Consider the following 27,951-nt stretch of genomic DNA (forward strand, 5'->3'; position numbering starts at 1 on the left):
TTTATCTTTTTTCATATGCTTCCCTGCTCTTTGTCTTGTCTGACAGGTCCATCTTGTGCGGACTGGTCAGGGCGGGAGTTTGCCGTTGTCTTCATGCAGAATTATAAACCAGGTTACGATAGCCCTCGCTTCCAGCTTTACATCAGTGCCCTCCAGACCGATGCTAAAGTGACGGTGAAAGTACCCCGGATACGCTTCAAGCAGGAGAAAACTGTGAAGGCTGGGGAGGGCGTCACCATCAGTGTTCCTACTCGTGTTGAGATGTACCGCTCCCGGAAGTCCTCCGAAGTGGTGCGAATCGAGGCGTCAGCACACGTGACTGTATCCTGCTTAAGCTACAAGAAGGCCACAGCAGACACCTCTGTGGTATATCCTGTCACTGAGTGGGGCACAGAGTACTTCGTCTTTACACCTTTAGATTCTAGCAAAGGCACCTTTAAAGAATTCTCTGTGATCAATGGAAAGCAGAAGAACACAGTAGAAGTCTTCCCAAGTGGTGCCATTAAGTTCCAACGTCGTGTCTATACCTCTGGCAGCCGGATGGTAATTGATCTCCAGCCCTATGAGAGTGTGCAGCTCCAGAGTACTTCTTGTCTTTCTGGCTCTAGAGTTGCCTCTCAGCAGCCCGTCGCTGTCTTCACAGGCCACACCTGCACAAAACGCTTCTCTATGTGCAACCATGTTTTTGAGCAGCTGCTGCCAGTCAGCCGCTGGGGATCCGACTTTGTTGTGCCTCCCGTGAGCTTCCAGACGAAATATGACAATGTCTACATCCAGGCCTCCCAGCCCACCCGAGTCACTGTCCAGAAGGGGAAGCGTGAAGAGATTTTGAATTTGAAGAGGGGAGACTCAAAGGACATCAGCATACGCCATCCCGAGGCTATGTCCATTCGGGCCGACCATGGCATTCAGGTCCTTCTCTTATTCAACGGTGTACTCGAGTACTATGACCCTTTCTTGATGACCGTCCTGCCCACCAACCGCTTCTGCTCCTCATACGCCCTAGAAGCTCAGGAGGGCTTCAATAACAAAGCCCTGGTTGTGGCTAAAAACAGTGCATTGGTAGAGCTGCGCATTGATGGTGCAACCCTGCCCCGTACTGTCAAGTGGAGACACGTTTCAGGGACAGATCTCTCCTGGGCAGAGGTGTCCTATGAGCTGAGTCAACAGACATCTAGCAACAGACACATCATGTCCGGCTCTGGGTCCCGCTTTGCTGTCTACAGTATAGGAGTTGCCCATATGACTGGTTATGGTGCCCCAGCACAATGTATACAGCCAGGTATAGTGAACTTAGCTATTAAAGTATTTCTTAGGCACACATGACATATTAACGATACAAATTTTGTTCATGACATATTAATGATACAAATACCAAACATTTGACATCACGCATAATACAACTGGGACTATGTGTAAAATAAGGATTGATTGCATTGTCTTTCTGCTTCCACCAGAAGGTCAATCAATTTAAAGAACGACATAATTTTTTATTTAAACTGCTCTGTGAGTCTAGCCCCTTTCTAGCCACGCTTGGCAAGGTGTTTTCAGAGTAGTAGCTTTACAAACCCTTCCTACATTATGCATTCTAAATTGAATATGTCTCCTAGCTTTCAATTTACAATGGTAATAACATCACCTCACCTTTAATTAATGTTTCTGTCTACAGCTGCGGAATGTCCACTCCACAGCCACTACGAAGTGTGTTCGCCTGCCTGTCCTGCCACTTGCCAAACTCTGTCCGCTCCACGGAGTTGCCAGGCCCACTGTGAAGAGGGCTGTTCCTGTGATGAGGGATACATCCTCAGTGGAGATAGCTGTGTGCCTTTCTCACAGTGTGGCTGCCTCTATGATGACCATTACTACCGCGTCGGCCAAGTGTTTTATCCCAAAGGGAAGTGTGAGGAGGAGTGCAAGTGCAAACAGGATGGAGAGGTAATGAATATTAGAATGGGTTGATACTATATCAGTGTAAATATGACGCATAGCAACATTATCCTTATTTCTGAACATCTTGTTTTGAATAGGTTGAGTGTAAGAAGTTCTCCTGTGGCCCTAATGAGAAGTGTAAGGTGGAGAACGGCACCCAGAAATGCCACCCTGTTGGTAAGGGTGTGTGCCACGTCTCTGGTGACCCCCATTATCGCTCTTTTGATGGGCTAAGGTTCGATTTCCAGGGCACCTGTACATACACACTCACCAAGAGCTGTGGTCTGGAAGGCACCCACCTGGTGGCCTTCTCAGTTCAGGTGGAGAATGTGCAGTGGAACCGGATGAGGAAGCACAGGAAGGTGTCTGTCACCAAGCTGGTGGCCCTGCAGGTCTACGGCTTCACTGTCATCATGAGGAACAAGATGTCCGGAGTTCTGGTGAGCAAAGACACCTGTTGAACAAAGCTCTATATCAGCACGTAGTAATAATAATTATTAATAATAATAATAATAACATAATAATCATCATTTTATTAATACATTAAATCATATCTAGTGCTTTTATCGTGCAGTGGAAGATATATAGCAGAAAATGTCTAAGAGATGTAATGCAAGCCAGATAAACAGATTTTTAATATTCTTGATATTATCTTTTTATTTTAAAGGATAAGTTCACCCAAATATGAAAATTCTGTCATTATCTTCTCAACCTTATGATGTTTTGTGGACTAAAAAATGTCACCCAAAAAAAAAAAAAAAAAAAAAAAAAACAGCCATTTGGGTGGCCAACATGTGGATGAGTAGATACTGAATTTTCATTTTTGGGTGAACTCCTTTAAACAAGACCTGTGCCTTTCTTTCAGGTGAATGGAGAGTTCAACCACCTCCCTCTGAGTCTGAATGATGGGGCAGTGAAGGTCTATCAGGAGGGAGTCCGTTATGTTCTCATCACAGACTTTGGCCTGCTTGTCACCTATGATCGGGTTTACCACGTCAGGGTCACAGTACCTGGTAACTACCGTGGAAAGACCTGCGGCCTGTGTGGAAACTTCAACGGTAACCGCAGAGACGACTTCCAGATGTCCAACCGTCGGCTCACCAAAAACGTGAATGTGTTTGGGAAATCATGGAAGGTCACCAACCCTGGTGTGGTGTGTGATAACGGCTGTGAAGGGAACAACTGTCCCAAGTGTGACCTAGCTCGAAAGACTGTGTTCATAAAGCCCACTTACTGTGGTGTTGTCGCAGCGCCCAAAGGTCCCTTTGCACCATGCCACAGTAAGCTGGACCCGCGGCCCTACTTTAACGACTGTGTGTTTGACGTGTGCGCTTCCAACGGGGATGGAGAGGTCCTGTGTGACAGTGTGGCTGCCTATGCCCTCAACTGTCACATGGCAGGAGTGGACGTCAACAACTGGAGGACGCCGTCATTCTGTCGTGAGTGACAAGGAGAAATTAACTTCCATAATGAAAACAATGATTCTTGTTGGAGTTGAATCTTATGTCTACACAATGGTTTATAATCTCATCTTTCTCTATCTCCTGATTATTGATCTCAGCCATGAAGTGCCCAGCCAATAGTCACTATGAGGTGTGTTCAGATGCCTGCTCCTCAGCCTGCCCAGGCCTGCAGGAGATGGTCGAGTGCTCCACCAGCTGCACAGAAGGCTGTGACTGTGACGATGGCTGCTTATTCAATGGACAGACCTGTGTTAAGGAGAGTCAGTGTGGTTGCTATGACAATGGAAAGACTTACACGGTATAGTTAAACACCTCTGTCTATTAAAAAAAAAGTCATTCCATACATCATATATGTTAAGGAGAGAGCTTCAGAAGAGGATGAGTGACTTCATTGCTCTCATGCATACATTTGTACTATTGTTTGATTTATATATTGTGTTTTATATATTACAGTAGATTTTTTTGATATTATGTATAGCCCAAGGCAAATTTCCACAGTGGTAGACAATCACATTGATCATTGACATGTGCACTGACAATTCCCCCTGGGAGTTATTCAGAAGACTGTCTACATTTTGTCCTTGCCTGTCCTTGCAAGTGGAATAAGTGTGAAATAAGATGAGCCACTTGTTATCCTGTAATTTCCCCTGTATAATGGAACACAGCCTGGTGAAGTGGTGTATGAAGAGGACTGTAACAAAAAGTGCACTTGTGATCCAGCGAAGGGCCTGGTCTGTGAAGGTCACTCCTGCCCCAAAAACACCAAATGCATGGTCAGGAAAGGAATCAGAGCATGTTACAACACAGGCAAGGCACAAACATATATTATTAACTCATCCCTGAGTAACTGAGTGCCCTCAAACTGTCAAAATAAGCGATATAATTGATAACAATATCATCCATAGATGGTAAATACTTTAATATCTGTACAATTGTCATTTTTGTGTTTAACCTGTGTAGATCCTTGCAAAGATGCCAACTGCCGTGTCAAGGAGACGTGTCGTATCAGGAAGGGTGAGGCTGTGTGTGTCCCCGAGTACATGGGCACCTGCTGGGCCTGGGGCGACCCCCACTACCATACGTTTGATGGTCACAACTACGACTTCCAGGGCACCTGCAGGTACACCATCTCCACAACCTGTGGGAACCTGACTGGCCTAGTTCCCTTCTCAGTCACTGAGAGGAATGATAACCGAGGGAACACCGCCGTTTCCTACGTCAGGGAGGTAGACGTGACCGTATACGGGTTCACCATCACCATACGCAAGAACCAAATTGGTCGCGTCACGGTAAGGGTTGAGCTGAGCTTCTGGCCTGAAAGGTTACAATATATTTGACCTGTAGTGTTTTTTATAGTCTGATCCATTTCCCTCAGATGAACGGGGAGATGCTGAATCTACCTCTACAACTAGGCGAGGAGGACGAGGTGTCCGTATCCCAGCGTGGTCACACTGCAGTGGTGCAGACAGACTTCGGCCTACGTGTCACCTACGACTGGAACTGGAAACTGGTCATCCAGCTACCGAGCAGTTACTACGGCAAAGTGTGCGGTCTGTGTGGCAACTTCAACGGCGACCGGCGTGATGAGCTGCAGACCCCAGCGGGCCAAGCTGTGGGCGTAGTGACGGAGTGGGGCAAGAGCTGGCAAACGGCTGACCAGGACGAGGCCTCTCCATGCTGGAACACATGCGAGGGAAGCTGCCCCACATGTGACGATGATCAACGTAAGCTGTACGAGACGGAGGCCGCCTGCGAGGCCCTCACAGACAAGACCAAGAGTGTGTTCCGGAGGTGTCACGCAAAATTGGACCCCCGGGCCTTCATGGACAGCTGTGTGTACGACATGTGTTTGAATCATGGAGACAAGAGGATGCTGTGCCAGGCGCTGGCCTCTTACACTGAGCAGTGTCGCGAGGAAGGCATTAGAATCAAGGGTTGGCGGAAAGAGTTTGGCTGCCGTAAGTATCGGACTGTGCAAAACTATTTGAACTTTTGAATCCATCAAAAATACATATTTCAGTCAATAAATAATTGAAGTACAGTACCTTTTTTTTTTTTTTTTGCTTAACACGTTAACTGCCAACGACGTATTGATACGTCAAGCAGAATCCAACCGTAGACTGCCAGCGACGTATTGATACGTCAAAAAAATCGTTTTTTTTTTTTGACGGTGGGGCGTTGATCAATCCCTTTTACGTCTCCTATACAATTATTGGAGGTATTGAATGTGTATAATCTATTTTACCGACCCACTAAGTGTTGACAGTGCTCCCCCAGACGAGCGAAATCAAAGAAAAAACTGCCGCGGGAGCAAGCCATTCAAGGAAATGGCGAGGCGATTTTACAGTAATCCACACTTGTCTTGCCCGAGAGCGACCGCGCAGGCAGCAGCACACAGAGAGCGGAGAGCGATTTGCAAAATAGATTATAGGTGAAACACACTTTGAAACACCTCAGAAAGGCCAGAATCAACATCTGCCCATCGCCCACGCATTCCCCGGCCCATCTTGACTCGCACAAGGAGCGTCCGCACGCAGGCAGGCAGGCACGCAGGCAGGCAGGCAGGCAGCAGCAACGCGCTTCTGACACGCCCGCTGTAGAGCCAGGAGGAAGGAGGAGAAGACACACGGAGGGAGGAGTTTGAATGAGAGGGGTGTTTCCTGTTGTTATGGAGGAAATTACTGTTCAAAACTATTGTTTAGAATGTCTGACGGTCTTACTGATGCCAAAAATGAATGGTTAAAGTGACTTTTCTATCGAATTTCACAAAAAGCCATTTATCTCTGAATAAATTTCCAGACGCTGAAACCATGCTGTACTCAACGGCTAATATCTACATAACTACTAACTCTACAAACTAACTCTTTTAGACAGAGAAAGCACACATTCTATTAGTACTTTTCTGAACTTTGTGTTCACAAAGTCCAACCAGAAAATTATGCTCGGCTCTTGTAAAATGAGCCAGAATCCTCAAAAAAAGGCCTGGCAGAAGCTACCTACAGTAAAAAAAAAACGGCTGGCAGTCAATGTGTTAATGGTCTTTGAATTTAAAATGTGCTCTTCTTTGATCCAGCGATGAACTGTCAGCCGCACAGCCACTATGAGGACTGCACTAGCCCATGCCAGGCATCCTGCCCCTTCCCCGAGCAGCGGCTGACCTGTCCCGGCGCCTGTGTGGACACCTGTGTGTGTGATAAGGGTTATGTCCTCAGCGCCGGTGTCTGTGTGCCTGCTCAAACATGCGGTTGCTCCTATCAGGGCCGCTACTACAAGTCAGGTCAGCGCTTCTGGCATTACGAGGCATGCGGTCGCCTATGTGAGTGTGACAGCACACTGGGCATGGTGACGTGCCGAGAGGCTTCTTGCTCCGCCAATGAGAAGTGCGACCTTGTGGACGGGGAGCGCACGTGCCGACCAATGGGTTACGCCGAGTGTACGGCCTCTGGCGACCCGCACTACCGGACATTTGACGGGCGGAGGTTTGATTTCCAGGGCACATGTATCTATCAGCTGGTGGCACTGTGCTCTGAGCAAGCCGGGCTAGAGCCGTTCAAGGTGACTGTGGCCAACGACCACCGGGGAAGCCAGAGGGTATCCTACACCAAGACTGTCACCGTCACCATCTACGGGGTCTCCCTCACCATCAGCAGAGAGTACCCCTTCAAGGTCCTGGTAAGTGTGAAGAGGGAGGTATGGCTAGGGCTGCTTTGATGAAGACTGAATGGGTAACTTTATGGAGGGAAAGGATAGTTACAGTATTAAACCTAAAAACAGGACAGATATTCTGAGCCTCGGTGATAATGCCTTCCGTCATTGTGCTAATTCTGCTATCCCCGGTGCTCTTTCACATATATATTTAATTACACATTAGAATTTGTGATCCAGGCGTACTTAATTAAACTAAGCCTTAACTGCGCATTAGAATGGATTAGCCAGCGCTGGAGAATTATTAAATCTATAATCTCCTATAAATATTCCTCCCCCTCTCGTTCTCTGCTCTGCAGCTCATTGGACAGCTGGTTTCCTTGCCGTTGGACTACAACGGCCAGCTGAATGTGTATCGCAGTGGCCGGACGGCTGTAGTGGAGACAGCGTCCGGTATCACCGTGACCTTTGACTGGGGTAGTCGGGTGACTGTTACTCTGCTCAGCAACTACCAGGGGGCAGTCTGCGGCCTGTGCGGCAACTACAACGGGAAGCCTCAGGATGACCTGGTCATGCGGAAGGGTCAGGCCGCCGCCGATGTCACCGAGCTGGGGGAGAGTTGGCAGGTGGCGCTGGTGCCAGGCTGCTCGTCGGTCTGCCGGGGGCCAGGGTGCGATGGCTGCTCAGACTCCCAGAGGAAAGTGTACAGTGCCCAGAAGTACTGCGGAATTATCGCAGACAAGAAAGGGCCTTTCGGGAAGTGTCACAGCCGCGTGGACCCCGCTCCCTACCTGGACGACTGCGTGTACGATGCCTGTCAGTATCGCGGTCACCAGGGTTCCGTTTGCGATGCCGTGGGAGTCTATGTCTCGGCCTGCCAGGCCCTCGGGGTCACCATCCACTCCTGGCGGTCAGACAGCTTCTGTCGTAAGTCCCGGTCTGTGTTTTCATATAGAGAGGCAAAGTGGAACGTCACTTCCTGCTTCAGCACTGTACCAGAGATTTTCATCCGCCATTTATTTTCCCATAGACATTTCGTAAAATGCTTATAAAATAGTTGTACTTCGTCGAACCAAACGGTTCAGCTAACGCTATAATCGGGAGAGACCATAGAACATTTCACTCGGACCAAAACTTAAAAAAACAACATCAAAAAAAGTTTTCTTTAAACCCGCATTTTCTTTTTACGTTTTGGTCCCAGTGAAATGTTACGCGATCTCTCCTGTTTCTAAATAGATCTGTAGCGTTTGGTTTGAACCAGTAAAACTATTTTATACGCATTTTACTAAATGTGTATGGGAAAATAAATGGCGGATGAAAATCTCTGGTACAGTACTGAAGCAGGAAGTAGGCGGCGGTCACTTTGCCTCAATCTATTTCAAGAAAGTTATCGTCACATAACCTTTTACCTTTAAAATGCATAAACTAATCTCCCAGCACTAAATGCCTCTCCCATCCTTTACCATTCATTCTTCTCCCCCCCCCCCCCCCCCCCCTCTCTGTTCCACAGCAATGGTGTGTCCCACTAACAGCCATTATACTCTGTGTGCCTCGGCTTGCCCTACCACCTGTGCCAGCTTGACCTCCATTAGCGCCTGCCGCAGGCCCTGTACAGAGGCCTGCCTGTGTGACAGTGGCTACCTGCTGAGCGGGGATGTGTGCGTGCCTGTTGGACACTGTGGCTGCTCCTACGGTGGTCAGTACTATAGGAAGGGAGAGGTCTTCTACCCAGAGGCCAAGTGCGTGGAGCAGTGCACCTGCGGAGAAAATGGTGCCGTGTCCTGCCAAAAGACCAAGTGTGGTCCAGGAGAGGCCTGTAAGCTTGTGAAGGGAGTCAAAGGTTGCCACCCTGAGGGACAAGGCAAGTGCGTGGCTTCCGGTGACCCGCATTACACTTCCTTTGATGGCCGGAGGTTTGATTTCCAGGGTACCTGCGTCTATACCTTGGCCAAAGTGTGCGACGGCGTCAAAAGCCAGCTGACACCATTCACCATAACTCAGGGGAACGAGAAGTATGGAAATGGAAGAGTCGCTGTCACCAAGTCGGTTGCAGTGACAGTCTACGATTACGTCATTTACATCCAGCAGAGAACGGCATGGAAAGTCATTGTGAGTTAATCATTTTTTTCCAACTCACTTCTGTGATTGTGTGTGTGTGTTTTTTTTACATACTTTACATATTCACAGAAACATGTGTCACACTGATTCTGTTCTCCCGCCTCCTATGTCCAGGTGGACGAGGAGGAGTTGAATCTTCCTCTCAACCTGGATAACGGCCGTGTCACAGTCACCCAGGAGGGTCGTAACATAATCCTCCGGACCGATTTTGGCCTGAAAGTCCTCTATGACACTGTCTACTACGTCGAGGTGATCATACCATCCACATACCAGCGTAAGATGTGTGGCCTTTGTGGCAACTACAACGAGAACCCCCGCGATGACTTCGCACTTCCTGGTGGCAGAAATACGAACAAGGTGGACGACTTTGGGAAGGCGTGGGCGCTGGACCTGCCCGGGCGGGTGTGTGATGGGGGCTGTGGGGGGCAGTGCCCGGTATGTGACAAGGCCAAGGCTGCCCTGTACAGCAAATCTGCCTCCTGTGGCATCATCAGTGCTCCTGACGGGCCTTTCAAAGCTTGCCACAGTAAGGTGGACCCAGCGCCATATGTTTCCGACTGTGTGTTTGATGTTTGCGCCCTGGGAGGGGACAAAGACACCCTGTGTGACAGTGTCCAGGGCTACGTTCTGGCCTGCCAGAACACCGGGGTTCAGATCCAGCCATGGAGGAGCAACTCCTTCTGCCGTGAGTTCAACACACACACAACACTTATTTCAATCCACTGCTAAAGAATTGTCAATATTTTTGTTATGTTTTATACTATTTGTTTAATCTAGGTGTGTCTTACAAATACCTTCTTCCCCTGCAGCTGCTACCTGTTCTGCCAACAGCCACTATGAGTTGTGTGCTGACACTTGTGGGAGGTCCTGTGCCAGCCTTATCTACCCCATTAGCTGTTCTGACAGCTGCTTTGAGGGATGCCAGTGTGACGCAGGCTTTGTTTCTGATGGCAGTCAGTGTGTTCCCTTGGACAACTGTGGGTGCATCCATGATGGCAGATACCTGACGGTGAGACTGCGCTCAAATCCATTTTAAACTGTTGTTATACATGGGTAATGTGAAGAAATGGAATAACGGTACAATTGGCATAATTATGACCCGAGTTCAAGTCCCAGCAGTGCTACTTCTGTCTTGGTCAGACGTTCCTACAGACACAATTTGCCAATTGCCCCCCCCCCCCATTTTTATCCTCCGTTAGTGCTAATTTTAATGTATTTATCCTGGTTGCTGCTCCACCCTCTGCCAATCTGGGGAGAGCTGAAACTGGCTCCATGCTTCCTCCGAGACATGGGCAGTAGCCAGCCGCTTCTTTTCACCTGACAGGGGAAGCTTCACCGGTAGGACATAGCACGTGGGAGGATCACGCTATTCCAACGAGTTCCCCTCCCTCCGAACAGGCGCCCCTAACGACCAGAGGAAGCACCACTTCAGTGACCAGGATATTGCATGTTTTGGTGTGGGGTTCCTATATGAAGGAAACCCCTAGGGGGCACGGGGAGAACATGCAAACTCCACACAGAAAGGCCCTTTTTGACATTCTTTTGAAATAATTTTTATTTTTAACACAATACAATTTATGTTTCCAGGCGGGCCAAGTGGTGGTGAACAAAGACTGTAAGTCCAAGTGTGTGTGCCAGGCCTCGGGGCTGGTGAAGTGTGAAGAGCTGCTCTGTGCCAGTGGGGATGTTTGCAGTGTAAGAGATGGGGTCAGAGGTTGTCAAGCCAAGCAGAGCCACTGCAAGGTCAGTGCCACTGCCCACCTCATCTCCTTTGATGGCGTGTCCGGAGCCGCAGGCGCTCTCGGCGCGTTTGAGGCGGCATCTCTGTGCGATCAGACTGCTTCCCTGTGGTTCCGTGTCGTTGTGGACGTCAGGGTCTGCGGTAAAGGCGCATCTCCCAGTGTGGCCACCGTCTATGTGTTCTTCAATGACACCACCGTCACTGTGACCAGCCAACATGTCACCTGGGTGAGAGGGGCTGGGGGAGAATAGTTTGTGTTGGAAGATGACAATAAACTTTTTGATATTCATATATACACGATTTGTGATTCCATCATCTTTATTGGGCTTTGTGTTTGTTTTCTTCCTCTGTCCAGGTAAATGGCAGGAAGGTGTCTCTTCCCAGCAAACTGACCAGTGACATATCTGTCCAGATCGCGGACCAAGCTGTGATCATTGAAAGGGCATCTGCTGTGCGGGTAACCTACTCCATTTCACAGGAGGTCACCGTCACTGTTGACGCTCACCTATCCGGTCAACTGTGTGGTGCCTGTGGAAACAACAATGACGACTCCAAAGATGACATGAGGACTGCAGATGGGAAAACCACCACTTATGTGTCTGCGGTTGTTGGCTCTTGGATGGCTGAGGACTTCTCTACATGGTGAGTATCTGAAAAGCACAGCATTATGTTCTATAGAAATGTAATGGGCAAAAATACATCACTATATTTGGTGTTACGCCAACACAATAAGCTGCTTATTAACAGGACTAGGCAGGTGAAGCAAAGTTGTAAGAAGGTGCTCTTAGGTCAGAAAATTGGGAAATGCAAGAAAAAATCAAAAAGAATCCAATGCATCCTTCATGAGATTAGAATGCTTTCATCAACAGGCTCATCTTGCTTTGCCCGGGGGCCACTTTTGTGAAATGATAGGAGGCCAGGGGCCAGTTAATAAACAAACAACACTGTATAGATTTCTCTGTAACGGATTGCTGGAGCTGTCAAACTTTATTTCACGTTAGTTTTATTATTGTGAATTAGATTCTAATTCACAATGAAAACTAACGTGAAATTATTAGAAAATGGTCGGGGGGGCCACTCTGCACCCTGTCGCGGGCCGCATGTGGCCCCCGGGCTGCAAGTTGAGTATCACTGATATAGAACATACAATAGGTTGACATCAGTCACTGACAATCGGCTGGTGAGCAAGTAGGCTCATGATATGAACCTTAGTTCTGTTCTGTTCTTTCTGGAGAGCTCCTACCCTTGGTGATGCACTGGTGCATAGTCACCTACCTGTTAAACAAGTCACGTGGCTTAGGTACCCAGTGGTACCTTTAAGTTAGCCTGGGTAAACCCATCCCCCACGTGACCTGCTCTCAGACCTGCAGTCACTATGTGCACTATGCTAGTGACTGGGAACTGAGAGAGCAGGTCACGTGGGGGCTGGGTTTACCTAGGCTACCTTTAAGTGTGGCCATTGTAAACAATGTGACATTGTAGTGCAGGGGTGTCCAAACATTTTTGAATGGGGGCCAGATGAGATCATGTGACATTACCGGGGGGGGGGGGGGGCATGCAGCCAGCTGCTTCTCGCATCATATGGGTTATAAAAACAAATAAATAAATCAGATACAATACAATTGTACTCTAAGGATTTTGTTTACCATCTGAAAACATTAGTTCTGCCTGTGTTGTTCCTACTTGGTGCTTGTCTACAAACTGTATGATAGTGCTGTCATCGTTGGGTGAACGGGAAAAATGTGAATTGAACTTGCTTGATTAACCAATACTTTGTGGAGGGCAAGATGCATTTTGAGAGACAAGCCGAGGGCCACTTAAGATCGCTCAAAGGGACGCATCTGGCCCCCGGGCCGGACTTTGGACATGCCTGTTGTAGTGTAATCAAACGCTTTTACCCACCCAGGAACACAACAGCTATATACCACTAGGGCTACCGCTAAACCGCTAGGCATTGTATTAACTGTAAGAATACACGTTATATCTACTTTCTTGTTCTTTGTGGGACGTACTAAAACGACATCTTCATGATAATTTGGCTGAACATAAATATGTTGTCAAAACTGGTAATTGTGATGATGCTATTGTGACATACTTTAAGGACCCTCACAATGGTGACTCTGTCTCTTTCACAGCTTTCGGTATAGTTCATGTCGCAGAGGATAGAGAGAGAGAGAGAACACTCAACCAAAAAGAGAGCCGCTGGATCCATAAGCTCCAGGCTATGGCGTTTCCGGGTTTGAATGACGCTATTGATATGATTTATTTTCTATAGATTGATTTGATTTGTATATTGTGTGCGTGTATTGTGTTCACATGACATGCATCGTTGTTAAGAGCCTACTTCCTCACCAGCTGACTGTCATGTGACTGATGTCATACTACGTTTTATACGCTATGTGATGTGAACTGCTTCATTGTTACACCCTAACCAAGGCCATGTTTGGCTTAAACATGTTGGCTTGATTTGATCTGTTCTATTATGAACTATTATTTTAATTAAAGCTTTTTAATCTTATGAAGAGCATTGGATTTGCCTTTTTTATTTACATACAATAAACTGGTCTTTGTGGGATAGGGGTGCTTGTCAGAAATAGTCAGATCTGCATGAAAGAAAACAAATAAATTCTAGGGACTTGCTGTCCCCCCTTCCCCTCATAATCACTACATTGTAATAACTGTGTGACTGCTGATGTTACGTGTCATTGCTGTAATACCACAACCACTTTGCTTCCTCCTCCTCCTGTGCTTTTAATCTTAAATTCTCGTTAAAACAGGCGTTTTAATCTTGAACTCTATCTTGCCCTTTATTATGCAAACTGCAAACTTAATTTGGCCACTGAAATGATCAGGCGCAGATCAGCGAGAGACGGCACGGTGCTATGACCATTCAACCGCTTATTCTCTTAACAGCAAGAACTAAACAAGGACTCCGCAGAGCCCTTTTAAGGGAATGGGAGTGTGGTTTTTAATTGCATTTGGTCCAATTTAATTAAGAAATGCCAGAGAATCCCCTATGGTAGTTACTGATTAAAAAGCAGGTGAGGCTGCGACAGGCAGGGCCATCAAAACCTACCAAGCTTGCAATCCAATCGCTCCTTGTCATCCAAGGACAGTTAAGTCTCATCTGGGTGCAATATTAATTTGAGGCCTCATCTTCAGTGCTGTGCACCAGCCTCAAGTCAGTCCCTTAGAGAATGAACTTTTGTGCATCACCTTTCCTCTGCCTCCAGACAGTGCCGATGCCTTTTAGGGAGTTTTTTCCTCATCAATACACTAAAAACACAAGCTAGGGAGCGCTTAGGTGTTTGGTTCTATTGTCTTGGAGCCACAGTTTTGCCCCTGAGTGTTTGCATGGGCCTTTAAAAACAGCAGTTACCAAAAGTGTTGTTTGTAATCCCTTTATTCTGCCTGAGTGAACGTGACTTCACTGTGACCACACTCTTTCTCTTTTATATTCCAGCAACCTGTAGAGGTGTTGAATCTTTGGTGATAGAAAAGCTTCTGGTGCACAGCAGGTAAAAAATAACAGTCCATTTTCTTCCAAAAACAACGGAGTGATATTTCCCGCTCAATCAAGGGGCCACATGTAACTGAAATCCTTGTTTTTGCCCTCATTAAACAGGATGAAGATTGTGAAGTCGTCAACTGAAGTTGTTTACAGTAATATTAGCTATTACCCTTCTGCATTTCTCTTGATTCTTGCAATTCCCCCTGGTTCACTTTTCAGCAATAGATACAGGACTTGTGAACTTGATCTGTATCATTTAACCAACAACTCCATCTAGTGGAGTAAGAAAGCATAGCCTCTCTGTGTCTGTGTCTGCGTTCCACAACACTCAGAAGCTGAGCATAATCAGCTGTCAAAACGAACTTGTCCAGCTTGTCTTTATACAGTAATGTTTTGAACCTGTGTACGTTTTACAAAATACTATCTCCTTACTGTTACAGTAACTACTCTTTACAATAAACACTTTTTTCAATATGGTATGTGTATGTTTTGCAGCTAACACAGCATTCTGTGTTTTTCCAATCTGAATTATAAATGTATAACTGCAGGGCTACAATGTTGCCGGGCTCCTGCTGTATCTACCACAGCTGGCAGATAGTGAAAGAAGAATCCTGTGTGAACTGACAAGCCACTAGCTATCAGCACTCGATGGGCCTTGGTGTAGGAGGAGAAAGATAGCAAGTTTACAAAAACATGAAATTCCATAAACGGTCTGAAACTAACCAAGAGAAGCGACCTTGTGACCGGAAGGTCGTCGGTTCAATCCCCGGGACCGGCAGGATAAATCTGGGTGGGAAAGTGAAATGGCAGCGCTTGCCCCTCCCTCATTACCACCACTGAGGTGCCCTTGAGCAAGGCCCTTAACCCAACTGCTCCAGTGGAGCTGATCAGTGGCCAGCAGATCAGACTGTGGTTGTACTGGGCAGCTTCCAGGTGTGAATGTGTGTGTGAATGTGAACAGGGCGCTCCTGAAAAAGAGAGCATTGCTCTCAGTGAGACTCCCCCTGTATAAATAAAGGTAAAAAAAAAAAAAAACACAAGGGTGACCTAACATTTGTCCAAACTATGAAATCTTAAAAATAAAGTGCTTTCTGGATTCACCAATATTGTTTAAGTTAAACAGCCAAGTCAGGCTGTTTAACTTTCTGTAACTTCTAGGTCAGTGGTTCTCAAAGTGGGGTCCGGGAACTTCCGGGGTCCCCATCAAAAATGGTACTTTATTTTCACTAGGCCTAGGAAACGAGGGGAGTCACAACAAAGTAAAAGTGAAAAGAATACTTTATTATTAACTATAAAACTAAGAGAAAATAAGACAACACAAATTACATTAAACAAACGGAACATAACAAAAAGTGCATCGGTGAGGAGGGAGAGAGACTGAAGATCAAGGTATTCTTAAGCCCAAGTGCACTGGTCTCAGGTGCACCCAATCAGCCTAACGACCACTAGGCTCCTGCAAGACATGGCCAGGAGTTGGAGGGTTGTCAAAAAAGCTCAAATCTTATCAGATGGGGGGGCCTGGGACAACATCTGACCAAATGGGGGACTGTGATTTGTGTCAGTTTAGGGGGGTCCTTGATGTGAAAAAGGTTGAGAAGAACCACCACTAACTGCCTAGGCTACCAAATGTGAAGTGGCTCTGACCGTCTGTTTGCTGGTGGAATATCACAGGAGGCTGGCTGAATGTGGCAGTGTGGTGTGTGTTTAGGGTCAAGCCAGTTCTCACTGCTGAGAGAAAACTGCAGCTCGCTGACCGTGTTGTTGAAGACCATGGTGTTTTGTGCTTGGAGTTCACCTTTACCCAGTCTCATAAGCCTGTCATTTACAATTCAATGCAACCGTTTTCTGTGTTTTGATACTGTGTCTCTTTGTAATAGTTTATATTTCTTACACTTTTTTTTTTCTCATCATGTTTTCTTCTTTAAGGTTAGATTTAGGCTAGTGACTAGATTTAGGCCTACAGTTCATTGTGAAATAATATTTTGGTATCATTGTTTGCACCAAACATACAGAGAATAATTTCCCTGCACAGTAGCTCTAGTGTAGCACTCCCTCTCCCCGTGCTGTTTACCTCGGTGCAGCAGGGCAGCCTGGGGTAGCCTAATTTTGGGGTGTAACTCTCACACCAGCACCCCACCCCCACCCCACCCCCACCCCCTCCTCTCTCTCATTCCTGAGACAGATTACAAGCAGGAGGCTACGAGTAAAGACCAGAGGAGCAGCATTGACTTAACGCAGCCAAATCTCCACAGAATGCAACAATAATTACTTTGTAATCTGTTATTTTCATTTTATGTTCTGTCTTCAAGTCTCTTCTTCAAACATCAGAGGTTTGGCGCACTCGGGCGGGGGAAAAAGTCATTATTAAAAGCATTTGGTAACTTATACACGGTAAGTTTACCTATACGAATGTATGCTTCTTAAATTATTTCCCAGATTGCATACAGGCTACCAGTGCGACGGTTACAAATGTGCATATTTCCAACTGGATTCAAAAGAAGCGCTTTAACTTGCACGATCAATATCTTTTTTAAACCGTTTCCCCGCAAACACGGTTTCCAACCCCCATCTTTTACAACTAACATCATCTGAATGAATGCCTTTCTGAACATGTGACCATGTTAATTCCAGCAAACCGCTCGTTCAGCGACGTGCTTTTCAAATTCAACGCTTTGACGCACAAACTAAATCTGTTTTCCCACAAAGGGGGAAAGATCATTATATGTACAGTGTTTTCCAGTGTTACGTTATGGTCTGTGCTGCCTAGTTGCCAGAACTTGCCACACAGTCTTGGGAGATTCAATTTGTAACATTTTCAATTGAGAGTATATTCGTATCCCCTCTCCTGCGAGCATCAATATTTAGGCTACAGGATTTTTTCCCGGTATCACACAGCAGCGTTATCAGAACATCTGTCTGTCTGGAGCTGTGGAACAGAAAATAAATGTCATGCGGCTACATGTATCTATCTTATCAACTGCCAAGTTACCTGTAAAATTGTGGCTGCTTATTACTCCTTTAGCAAGATTTTCTAAATTGCTACATTGTTTGTTTTTCATGTAGTCTACACGTAAAAATGTTGCACATAAGTATCAATGAAGCAGCTACATTGTACATTGAATGGAAGCCAACTCAATAGTCCCCCCTCAAAAATGCAATAGCGGATAAGCTCCCAAAAATAGAGGAATCGTGCACTTTTTTGAAAGAAACAACAATGAAATCTCAGTGAAATCACACATTATTTTAGTTTTCACAAATCAGATAGTGAGTGAATACCATAAGGTTTATTTTCAGATGTGGAGGGAAGTCAGATTTGACCTCAAATCCAAGATGGCCAGCATTTTCACTGAGATTTCATTGTTTTTCCGCATCTAGACCGCATCAAACCAGGTCCAGTTCAAAGACCATTACATTTACACATGTCAAATCTGGGCTAGATCACCAAGGGGACCCTACACTCTCACCAATAAATACTTTCAGATTTGTGAAACTTTTATCATGGTATGAGCACACTTGAACATTAGACTAGGGAGGAATGGCGGCCATCTTGTGGCGGCCATAAACCGTATGGTATTCACTCACTATGTGAGAAATTTCATGCTTTTTTGAAGCAGTGCACACGTGTTCTAACCACATTTGTACATTAGACCTGGGGGAGTGGCAGCCATCTTGGATTTGAGACCAAATCCGCCTTCCCTCCACATCTGACAATAAAGCTTATGGTATTCACTCACTACGTGAGAAATGTCATGCGTCTCTGAAAAGGTGCGCAATCTTTATAAGCACATTTGTACATTGGACTCAGGGGAATGGTGGCCATCTTGGATTTGAGGTCAAATCCGCCTTCCCTCCACATCTCACAATAAACCTTATGGTATTCACTCACTATGTGAGAAATTTCGTTTTTTTTAAAGTGCAAATTTTTACATTAGACCCGGGGAAATGGCGGCCATCTTGGATTTATTGTCAAATCTGACTTCCCTCTCAATCTGAAAATAAACCTTATCGAATTTCCTAACTATGTGTGAAATTTCACGTTTCTTTCAAAATGTGCACAATTATTGTGCTTATCCGCTCTACTACAAAGTCCAAAACACATCTAACACAGGCATTCATGGGCAACCATAAGGCCTTGAGTCGGTAGCCTAAACTTGTTTGAGAGAGTAGACATGTTTACAATGGTTCTCATCAGAACCTGTTATCTGTGATATAGTGATCATCTATTTCCATTGTTAAAATATTGCTAAAAGGACAACAGGGTGGGCCTGTACCTTGCCTATTATTTATTATAATGTAATGGCCTATCTTTGTCTTTTATTTAAATACAAGCTGTGTCCATATGACATGTAAATCCAACTTAAAAAAAAAAGCCAAGTTAATTTCAAGTGTTGCTTGAACTTCCTTTTCCTGTCTCAACTACATCAGTCAGAAGGCTAACAAACAAGGTTATTGGATTTGGTTCTTTTTAGAATAGCTCAGTACTACTGCAGGCCCTGTACTACCATGAGTGAGAGACGGGTTGTGGAAGCGTGGCCTGGTGTAAGAGAGTACTCAAAGAATAGTGTAGAGAGAAAGCTGTGGGAAAAACAGCCTGGTTGGTTCATGTCATGACACCCGGGATCCATGTGTAGGCTCTCTGACCCGCCGCCAAGCCAATGCTAATGAATGATGCCTGAGAGAAAAGATAGTAAGAAAGTAACTCAACACTGGCCGTGCCTTGCAGCCCTCCACTGCCAAGCCCCATGTTCTGAGCCTGAAATAGCTGCTCTTCTCTTACCCGCAGTCAGAAGGTCACTGTAAGATGTGCGGCATATCTAATAAGACCCTGTTATTATGTTACAGTGCCTAGCCAAGGCTAAAACAATCATGTCACTCCAAGCTTCAATTCAATATACAATAACAGTTGATAGATACACTAAGAGTGGCCTCATTCCTGATTTCTAATGGATGTGGAGAATGAGAAAAGTCCACTCTTTTTCTCTTTCTTTTTTTGGTATATTTTTTCCAGATTTTTTATCCCCCAGTAGTGCTAATTTTAATTTATTTATCCTGGTTGCTGCTCCACCCTCTGTCGATGTGGGGAGAGCCGAAACTGGCTCCATGCTTCCTCCGAGACATGGGCAGTAGCCAGCCGCTTCTTTTCACCTGACAGGGGAAGCTTCACCGGTAGGACATAGCATGTGGGAGGTTCACGCTATTCCAACCAGTTCCCCTCCCTCCGAACAGGCGCCCCTAAAGGCCAGAGGAGGAACCACTTCAGCAACTAGGATATTGCATGTTTTGGTGTGGGGTTCCTATATGAAGGAAACCACCAGGGGGCACGGGGAGAACATGCAAACTCCACACAGAAAGGCCCTTTTGACGACCCCACCCGGGCGGTGGGCACTCGAGGACATGCGGACGGGCACGCGCTCCTTCAGCGCTCACAGAGTCCCAGGTGGGAATCGAACCCAGGACCTTCTAGCTGTGAGACAACAGCTCTACCACTGAGCCACTGAGAAAAGTTCACTCTAACCTAAACTTTCTCTAGGCTGGCTAGTTGGTCATATTTGGGAGAAGCGAGTAGCTGGCATTGATTTTGAAAACAGACCCTCTCTGTTAGCAAGGCAGTTAAAGTTGCTGAGTTTTCTATGGTCGGAGGGAGTCAGCAAGTTACAAAGTTTCATCTGTAAAAAGGCAACCAAGGCCCCACTTTACCCGTCAGTCCAGCAGATCTCCTCCTCAAGATGCAACCATTGTGTACCAAAAATAGAAGTCAATCACCACGTAAACAAGTAACGACAGTACTTTTCTTCAGTTTATTGTTGTGCTATTTCTACTTGAACTGACATCCATGCCTGTTTGTTTCTTATCAGCAGGTACAGTAGAATGGAACTTGCAGCATTGGTGGCTTTCTGCTCCTGGCTAGCTCCTGCATTGGGTAAGCAATTAACATCATTTTCAGCAGAGGTTCACAAGCTTTGCAGGAGGCCCGTTCCGCTGGAGGAATAGAAGCTTGTGTCAAGCTCGTGCTTCCATAGTAGTTTATTCTGCAGGCTTAACTTTTTGGTTTGTTCTAAGCTCCTGCAATCCTAAATGAGCTGGTCTGTCTATATAACAGGATCAGCGTTTGGCAGGGAGATGCTGGGTAAGTTGACTGCATCGGAATGGTCCCTCCGCGGCAATGCATGGTCATTGTCTTGGTTTTGGCTGCTACTTTGTTTGGTTGGCTGCTTGCGATGCACTCATATTAAAATGTGAAACCTTCAAATTACCTTTACAATGATACCGATTTTCAGCATAACTACATAATACAATAATATTGCATCTGAACGAGCTCACCGCTGTGACGAGAGGCCAAGTCAAACTAGTGTAAACCATTCTTCTTCAGGCAAAGTATTGGAGTAGCTGTACTAATCCCTTCTCTGGACTGTTGCCGAGTTTCTCATGTTATTGTAAGGCTATTAGGCCCTGAGTTGTTTTTCTGTGTGCAGCGCATGCCATCAGTTCAACTTGATCTTGAGCAGATTGCCTACCTTTCTTTTCTTTTTTTTACAAAAGCAAACTACACTTCCTGCCACTGAAACAACAGCATTAGCTAAATGCTATATGTGGGATACTGTGGCTGTAGGGTCAGACCTGCTTCTAAAGGCTCCTCAGCGACATTTAGCCAAGATGTGATTTTTATTTCTAAGAGGAAGAGAGTGACATCATCAGCATTTACTGCCTGGCAATGAAGCCAACGTGAACTCTACCATCTGTAATTGCGGATGTCAGACAGACATTAAAGTCATCTAACTTAATTACATAGATCAGTGGCTGACAGCTAGCGGCCAACAGCTCGTAGCCATCCCCCCATACTGGACCTCATAAAAGTCTCTCACCTATGTGCAGCCATGCGTGTCAACACCCAAACTCAGTACAGTTGATGTACTTGTTTTAGCTGGAAACACAAACATCTCCATTTAGTCACATCTCTGTAGACAGAGCGAAGTGACTTTCTGTGTTACCATTCCTATTTTCCGCTGTATTACATAAACCATGTTTATTGTGTTTGCTGCAACCTCTTGAAATGTCAGTGATATTTCAGATAGGTCCAGGGACATAACACCACAAGTCCATTAAGTCTATGAAGATTTTCATTCGTGCAGTTTTCAACAACCAAACTGTACATCACTAAATCATCAGTTTGCTGAGCAGTAGAACACAGCTCCATGAATATTTGAAGGAAAATTGTATCAAGATCCCCTGCATAAACTTACCCCTGCGAAATTAATTCAGTGTGCAACTACCACATTGCTACACTGCTACATTGTTCTCGGTCCAAAGTTATTGTTCATATAACCAATGTCAAACTAATCTGCATTGTGTCATTAATACTATAGTAATCATTTGTCAAGATTTTCTTTGTTATTCTGGTTATTTTCCCAACACATTACGATAATATGCTACCAGCAAAATTAAGAAGCCATAAACTGACTGTGGAACAAAAGTAGATGCTCTCCACTGTGACAGTATATTAAGGTTTAACAATCACTTCATGTAAAATGACTTTACAATGCAAATGACTACAAAACATTCAGTAACAGCAGATGTTCACAACATGCTTCAGCACATGGGACAGTACAGAGACATGTGACAAAGGGGAGGGGTCTCTAGTCTCCCGTCATGTGTCATCAGGTTCTTGAAAGAGCAAAGAAATAAACATTGGTCATTTTGAGTTTTGTTAGGGTTAATAGTTCAACTACTGGTCAGTATTAGATGAGTAGTAGTCATATTTGCCATGAAAGTTAGTATTGTGACAAACACACACTGTAATAGAGATATTGAGAAATGTCCTGATCTTAAGAATATTTTGGAAGCAAATTTCTACAGAGTTTTCCTCATATTGCATTGCTTTAAGGGATTATTCAAGTTCAACAAAAAGTTCCACAAAGTACAAGTTGAGTTTGAAGTTAGTGCACATATCCACCCACTTTGAGTTGTTTTGCTCCACCACCATCAATATTACCAATTGCTGACGTCATTTCCCTCACACCACCTAATTGAACGTGTTATAAATGCTAATGGTCTCCCTTCTCTCTTTTTTCCTCTTTTTTTTGCAGCTTCAGCAGCAGATGGCGCAAAAGGTGAGTTTCTTTTTATTGGCATGCTTTTGTTTCAATTGAATAGTAGCTTATATATAGAATGTATTACAGGGTTAGATCATCCACTTAGCTGAATGAAGCTAAGTTGCGTACCTCGTTTCAGCTGGCATGCACATGCAGTTGGCACTTGACTCGGTCTTATATGACTAAATTAACGACGCTGGCCCCAAAAGTGCTGAATAGCTCTGTTATCACAGGCAGTATATTCTCTGAAGTGTGTCAGTGGGTAAATCTGCATCTCATCCGTTTCTCCTCTTCCTTCTTCTCCCCTGCCAGATGATGACAGTGCCTTTAATTATGGTGAGTGTGGAGCAGATGGACGTGCGACCCTGCACAGGAAACATCTGGGAGGTCAAGATGGGGTTGTTTTTCCAGGAGCCATGGAAAATATTCACCCTGAGGCCAAGCTTCCGGAGTCCCACTGCCAAATAGTTCTGATCCTGCCTAGTGCTATGCTTTTTGAGTCCATCTTAGGCACCAGCCTACACAGATGGATTCAACATTGTAATTTAGATTTGCAAATACCCATCATGGTAGTTGACCTAGGTGTGTGCTTGTGTTTTATCAGTAGTTTAACTTTCTAATGGAATAGGCCCTTTGCAAAAGTCTTCTAAATGCTGTAGCACCTATATACCTGATGCCCACTAAGAGCAGGGGGAGAAAACCAGCAGCTCGTCACCAGTGTTGGGCAAGTTACTGAAAATTGGTAATTAGTTACAGTTACTAGTTACTTCTCTCAAAAAGTAATTTAATTACTTTAAAGTTACTAGTTACTCCAAAGTAATTAGTTACTAGGGAAAGTAACTTTTGCGTTACTTTTAAAAGTCCGCTTCAATTGTCTTACAGTGTGGCATTGAACATTCGCTTATTGGGGAGGCTTATAGCCTACCCAAGGTCATTAGCCTCTGGGGCTCTGGCTGCAGCTGCAGCTCTCTCCCCGAACGAGGTCTGAGGATCAGAAACCGGATAATCCTCTGAAGTTGTCCGTTATTTTCATGTCCTATAAAGTAACTAGTAACTAGCCCAGTTACTATTTTAGTAACTGTAACCGAGTTACCAAATTTGAAAAGTAATTCGTTAGATTACTAGTTACTGCGAAAAGTAGTTATGTTACAGTAACTAGTTACTTAGTAACTAGATACTCACAACACTACTCGTCACTCACTTAAGGAAAACAATCAGTTGTCCAAAATCTTGCAAAGTAACATTATAGCGAACCGCAGTAATTAATCCGGAAGTATATTTCCGGGTTCGTCAGGGGAAAAGTGAATGGGGTTTTAGAATGGGGATTTCACTTAGATGCATAAAATAAGGTCTGTGGTTAACAAAGGTTTATGGGAACGTGAATTTGGGTTCAGCAGGATAATCTTTTATGACTTTTAAACGCGATTTTTAGAAAGCGCTTCAAAAGGCATAAAAGTGATTAACGTTTGTGAAGATTAGCCTGCTGAACCCAAATTCGCGTTCCCATAAACTTGTTAACCACAGACCGTATTTGACGCATATAAGTGAAATCCCCATTCTAAAACCCCAGACTTGGCCACTGACGAACCAAAATGGTGGCGATTTCTGGTTAAGCCTACAAAAATACATCATCCCTGCAGTACTCTGTAGTCATGCTAAAGCCATACCAGGCCTAACGCCAAATAAACAAACAGCCATGTAAGCACATTTGTGAATGTGACGCCTCTTTTGCATTAAGGAATGAGAGCAATAGATGGTGCTCAATCTACTGTGGTCTCATTCAGTGCTTCTCAACCTTTTTTGAGAAAGAAACTTCAGGCTGGGGTTTGCGACCTCCCCCTCCCGCCGCTGCACCTTACATTGGCGGTATAACGTTGCTTTCAGGTGGTCCACCTTCACATATCTCTCCTGGTCCGCATCTTGACCTGGCAGACTTTGCTCATTCAGCCACTTCACCGATTCTGTTCGTCCTACCGGAAGTGCTCGGCTCGGGGTCCACAACGGGGTCTAACCCATGGGTCTAACCCTAACCCTGATTCATATTTTTAATGTCTATCATGTCTGGTAACATCAGTTTAGCATTAGCTTGTCAGCTAATCTAAAGCTGTCGGCCATTTTGCACACGTTAATCCCACCACGTGCAGCCAATCAAATGCCTGTCCGATCTGAAATTGGAGCCAAATGATTTTTGCACCGACACTTGCACACATTCACACACTGATTTCACTCACTCACTGAAATGTTTTTTTTTAACTGTTTATATATAGTTTATATAGCTTTATATACTACATTAATCATTGGTATGGGAGATTTAATCATCATGGGAGTTTTTATTTTTTTATTTTTTTGGACAATCATCCCACCAAAACAGTCTCCCCAGGCTGTTACTTCTCTGCCATTTTCATACCTTACTGCAGCCCCCCCCTCACACAACTAAAGTTGACCATGATGTTTGCAGTGTTGACAGCAGCAGTCGGACTATAGGTGCTGTAGCTGCTTTGAGTTATGTCTTCCAACATGGCCGCTAGGGGGCTCTAGAATGCTTTGCAATGCCTCAGTTGAATCAAACTGGTTGGAAAGGTCTCCGAATTATGATCAAAGTTTCTGGGATTTTGGAGATGAAAGCTTTGCAAGAAAAATGACCGATTTTGCACAGGTTAAGTCTACAGGTATTCACAAACTATGAATTTGTTCCATTTCAGATTATGAATCTCTGAGAATCGGTGGCCTGGTTTTTGCAGTGGTACTGTTCTTCATGGGCATCGCCCTCATCGTCAGTAAGTGTTTGATCGCCTGAAGTGCACAGCAGATGTGTTGCCTGTCATTGTCATCACATTGCATTCCCTGTATGTGTCACGATGTTCACCGCCATCCTGATGAACAAGGCAAACTTGTGTCTCTCTCAGAGGTCATGCAGCATCTTGCACAACCCCTCATGCACCATGTAACATATCGCTTTGCCCTACATACAGTATCCCACTTTTCACTTGGAGTACAGGAGCCTATGTATTGGTCCTTCCAAGACTCCCCCTCGTACTCTACCAGCACACGCTGTCACTGCCAGTGGTAGCCCTGTAACCAAGAGCAAGCAATACATTATTAATGGACACACACACACACACACACACACACACACACACACACACACACACACACACACACGCACGCACGCTGTCCCACTCCAGTTCTGCTCCTGCAAGTCATGATCAGAGTGAATTCTAAACTGGAACTCACTACCTCCTCATATAACTCAGACACAAAATAAATCGTCATTTAAAAATCAACTCAAGACACACCTAATGCAGCTGACCATGTGACTGAACCAAATGTAGTTTGGTTAATTTTCCTATTCTGTTCTAACTTCTATTGTATTGTTTGCACTGATACTGTGCACCTAAGCATTTGATTGCACAGTATCATTTTAATGTATGTTCTATGTTATGCATTGTATTGCATGTACTTTGTATGTCTTGTCGTTTTTTTTGTGGACCCCAGGAAGATTAGCTGTCGCCATGGCGTCAGCTAATGGGGATCCTTTCAATAAAAAAATAAAAATAAACTACTCCACTTGAAGAGCTGTGTAAATGTATGGCATCATGGAGTATAATTGATAAGCAGGTTAACCTGCTATTCCTTGCCTATTTTGATTGATATAGATGTCTCAATAGCAACTGGTCAAAGGGTTTCATTAAGAGTAGCCTACATAAAGTGGCAGCTTGAGACTATTATATTACAGTAACTACATTTCCCCCTTCTACAGGCCGAAAGTGTAATTGTTCAAAGAGTGAGAAGCCAAGGTAGGTTTTTGGGAAGAAAAAAATCTAAATAAACATTACATAAAGCAAATGTCCTTCATGCTAAGAAAATATTTCAGGTGAACAGAACATAAGTTCTTAATGTGTAAATGATTTGGAAAAGATGTCTAAATTGCTGTTAATTTCCCTCAGGCCCAGGGGTCCTGATGCAGGAGAATCAGAAGTTCCAAGGGGTAAACATTTCCCTTTCTCTTACATATTTCAATGGAATAATAAGACTGTAATAGGAATGTTAAATGTCTATCAGATATATTCATTATAATCTTAAACTCTTTCTGCAGCTGAGTAGTTGAGATGGACATAGAGGGGTGGATGACTGGTACGTATCTTAAAAAAACACAATAGGATTTTTAAAGTATGGATATGTATATATTCTATTTTTCTTTGTTTCTGAAATGGCTTTTATTTTATTATTTTGCTTTCATATTCGAAATAAACACTTCAATCAAAAAAATCAATCAATCAATCAATCAAAAAAAGAAGTTGTTGCAGAACAAACAAACATTTTTCGCATGCCCTCCTCTCTTTCCTACAGTGATGCTGACTCTTGCCATTAGGTGGCAGCAAAGGACGTGATCAGAGCTGAGGACAATCACATGAAGATTCTTTCAATTTCACCATAATGTGCTCTTTTGATATACCGTATTTTTGCTTCTCATTTTTCAATGTCTTTATCTATAATGACTGTTATCAGACAATGCCAGTTCCATGTGGTAGTAATGATGTGATTGTAAATTGTATTGTTCTTGACTTTCAAATAAATTGATGCAAAATAAAGCAAATATTTTTTGTAATGATTGTTATTATTATGCTAGTTGTTTTCTCTGCCACTGGTAGTAAACAGTTCTGTGCCAATGCAGCACATCTGCTTCTGCTGACTTTGCTGTTCAGTCACACATAATGGTCACCGATAATGACAGTGTTATTGATCTATGCACTGCTTTCTTCTTGGAAAAGGATGTTTTGATATTTCAGCTCAATTCAATGATGACAATCCAGTTATGTTTATGCACAGATTCTTGTCCGAAAAGAATTAAGCAGCTATGAATTGTGTAGCCCAGTGAAAGTGCGGAAAAAAGCAGCTTATGCAGATTTTCTCCATGGAGTAGGCTAACAGGGGAGGGTGACTGCACTGCACAAAACACAGCAATAAAGCTGGTGCACTTGGAGCACACATCTTTAATTTAAATATATGTTCAGCATTACCGGCCACGATTATAGCAAGGGGTGAATGGGTAGCCCAAAAAAGCCACCCAGAAATGCCCAGAAAACATAAAAATGGATCTATTCATAGGGCTTATAGGTAGGCTATCCATTGGTAGTAGGCCTATTTCATCTGTGTGATACTACACTAACGACAAATAATTCTAAAATATTTAGTTAGTTTCCATAGCGATCTGATCTGATTGAATGTCCTATGATAGCCTAATATTCCTATAGTGCCATACAGTTTGTGATAGGCCTACAGTTTACAACTTATTCCATTAATATGTTTCCTTTTCTTTATGGAGAAAGCATAGGCTACTGATGTGCGAATCACTTTGTAGGCTACTCTAGGAAAACCTTCCGCATTGCTTGGCACTGTCTGGCAGTCTCACTACGGGGAATACCTAAAGGCTGGGCTGCAGCACTCCCTGAA

The 27,951-nt window shown here is 44.5% G+C and overlaps 2 protein-coding genes across 2 annotated transcripts; both read left to right on the forward strand.

Annotated features, from left to right (window-relative positions):
* Window positions 1–1,789: 1,789 nt before the first annotated feature.
* Window positions 1,790–14,625, forward strand: fcgbp (Fc gamma binding protein; the record flags this gene model as incomplete). Its single annotated transcript, XM_083648243.1, has 16 exons — window positions 1,790–1,900; window positions 2,028–2,369; window positions 2,795–3,368; window positions 3,491–3,690; window positions 4,058–4,199; window positions 4,353–4,681; window positions 4,768–5,350; window positions 6,466–7,064; window positions 7,397–7,964; window positions 8,548–9,146; window positions 9,270–9,840; window positions 9,965–10,164; window positions 10,743–11,123; window positions 11,252–11,538; window positions 14,360–14,414; window positions 14,522–14,625. 15 exons carry the CDS (start codon window positions 1,790–1,792, stop codon window positions 14,367–14,369), a joined length of 5,496 nt encoding a protein of 1,831 aa, XP_083504369.1. The 3' UTR covers window positions 14,370–14,414; window positions 14,522–14,625.
* Window positions 14,626–20,275: 5,650 nt separating this feature from the next.
* On the forward strand, window positions 20,276–26,966 carry LOC310787719 (FXYD domain-containing ion transport regulator 6-like; the record flags this gene model as incomplete). The annotated part of the gene is made up of 9 exons (XM_083649208.1): window positions 20,276–20,327; window positions 20,508–20,534; window positions 22,492–22,515; window positions 22,810–22,833; window positions 25,200–25,274; window positions 26,258–26,294; window positions 26,445–26,485; window positions 26,594–26,631; window positions 26,848–26,966. The coding sequence occupies 8 exons, from the start codon at window positions 20,276–20,278 to the stop codon at window positions 26,599–26,601; spliced, it is 288 nt and encodes a 95-aa protein (XP_083505334.1). The 3' UTR covers window positions 26,602–26,631; window positions 26,848–26,966.
* Between the last annotated feature and the right edge of the window lie 985 nt (window positions 26,967–27,951).

The sequence above is a fragment of the Poromitra crassiceps genome (genome assembly GCF_964638095.1).
Source record: "Poromitra crassiceps genome assembly, chromosome: 1".
Lineage (NCBI taxonomy): Eukaryota > Metazoa > Chordata > Actinopteri > Beryciformes > Melamphaidae > Poromitra > Poromitra crassiceps.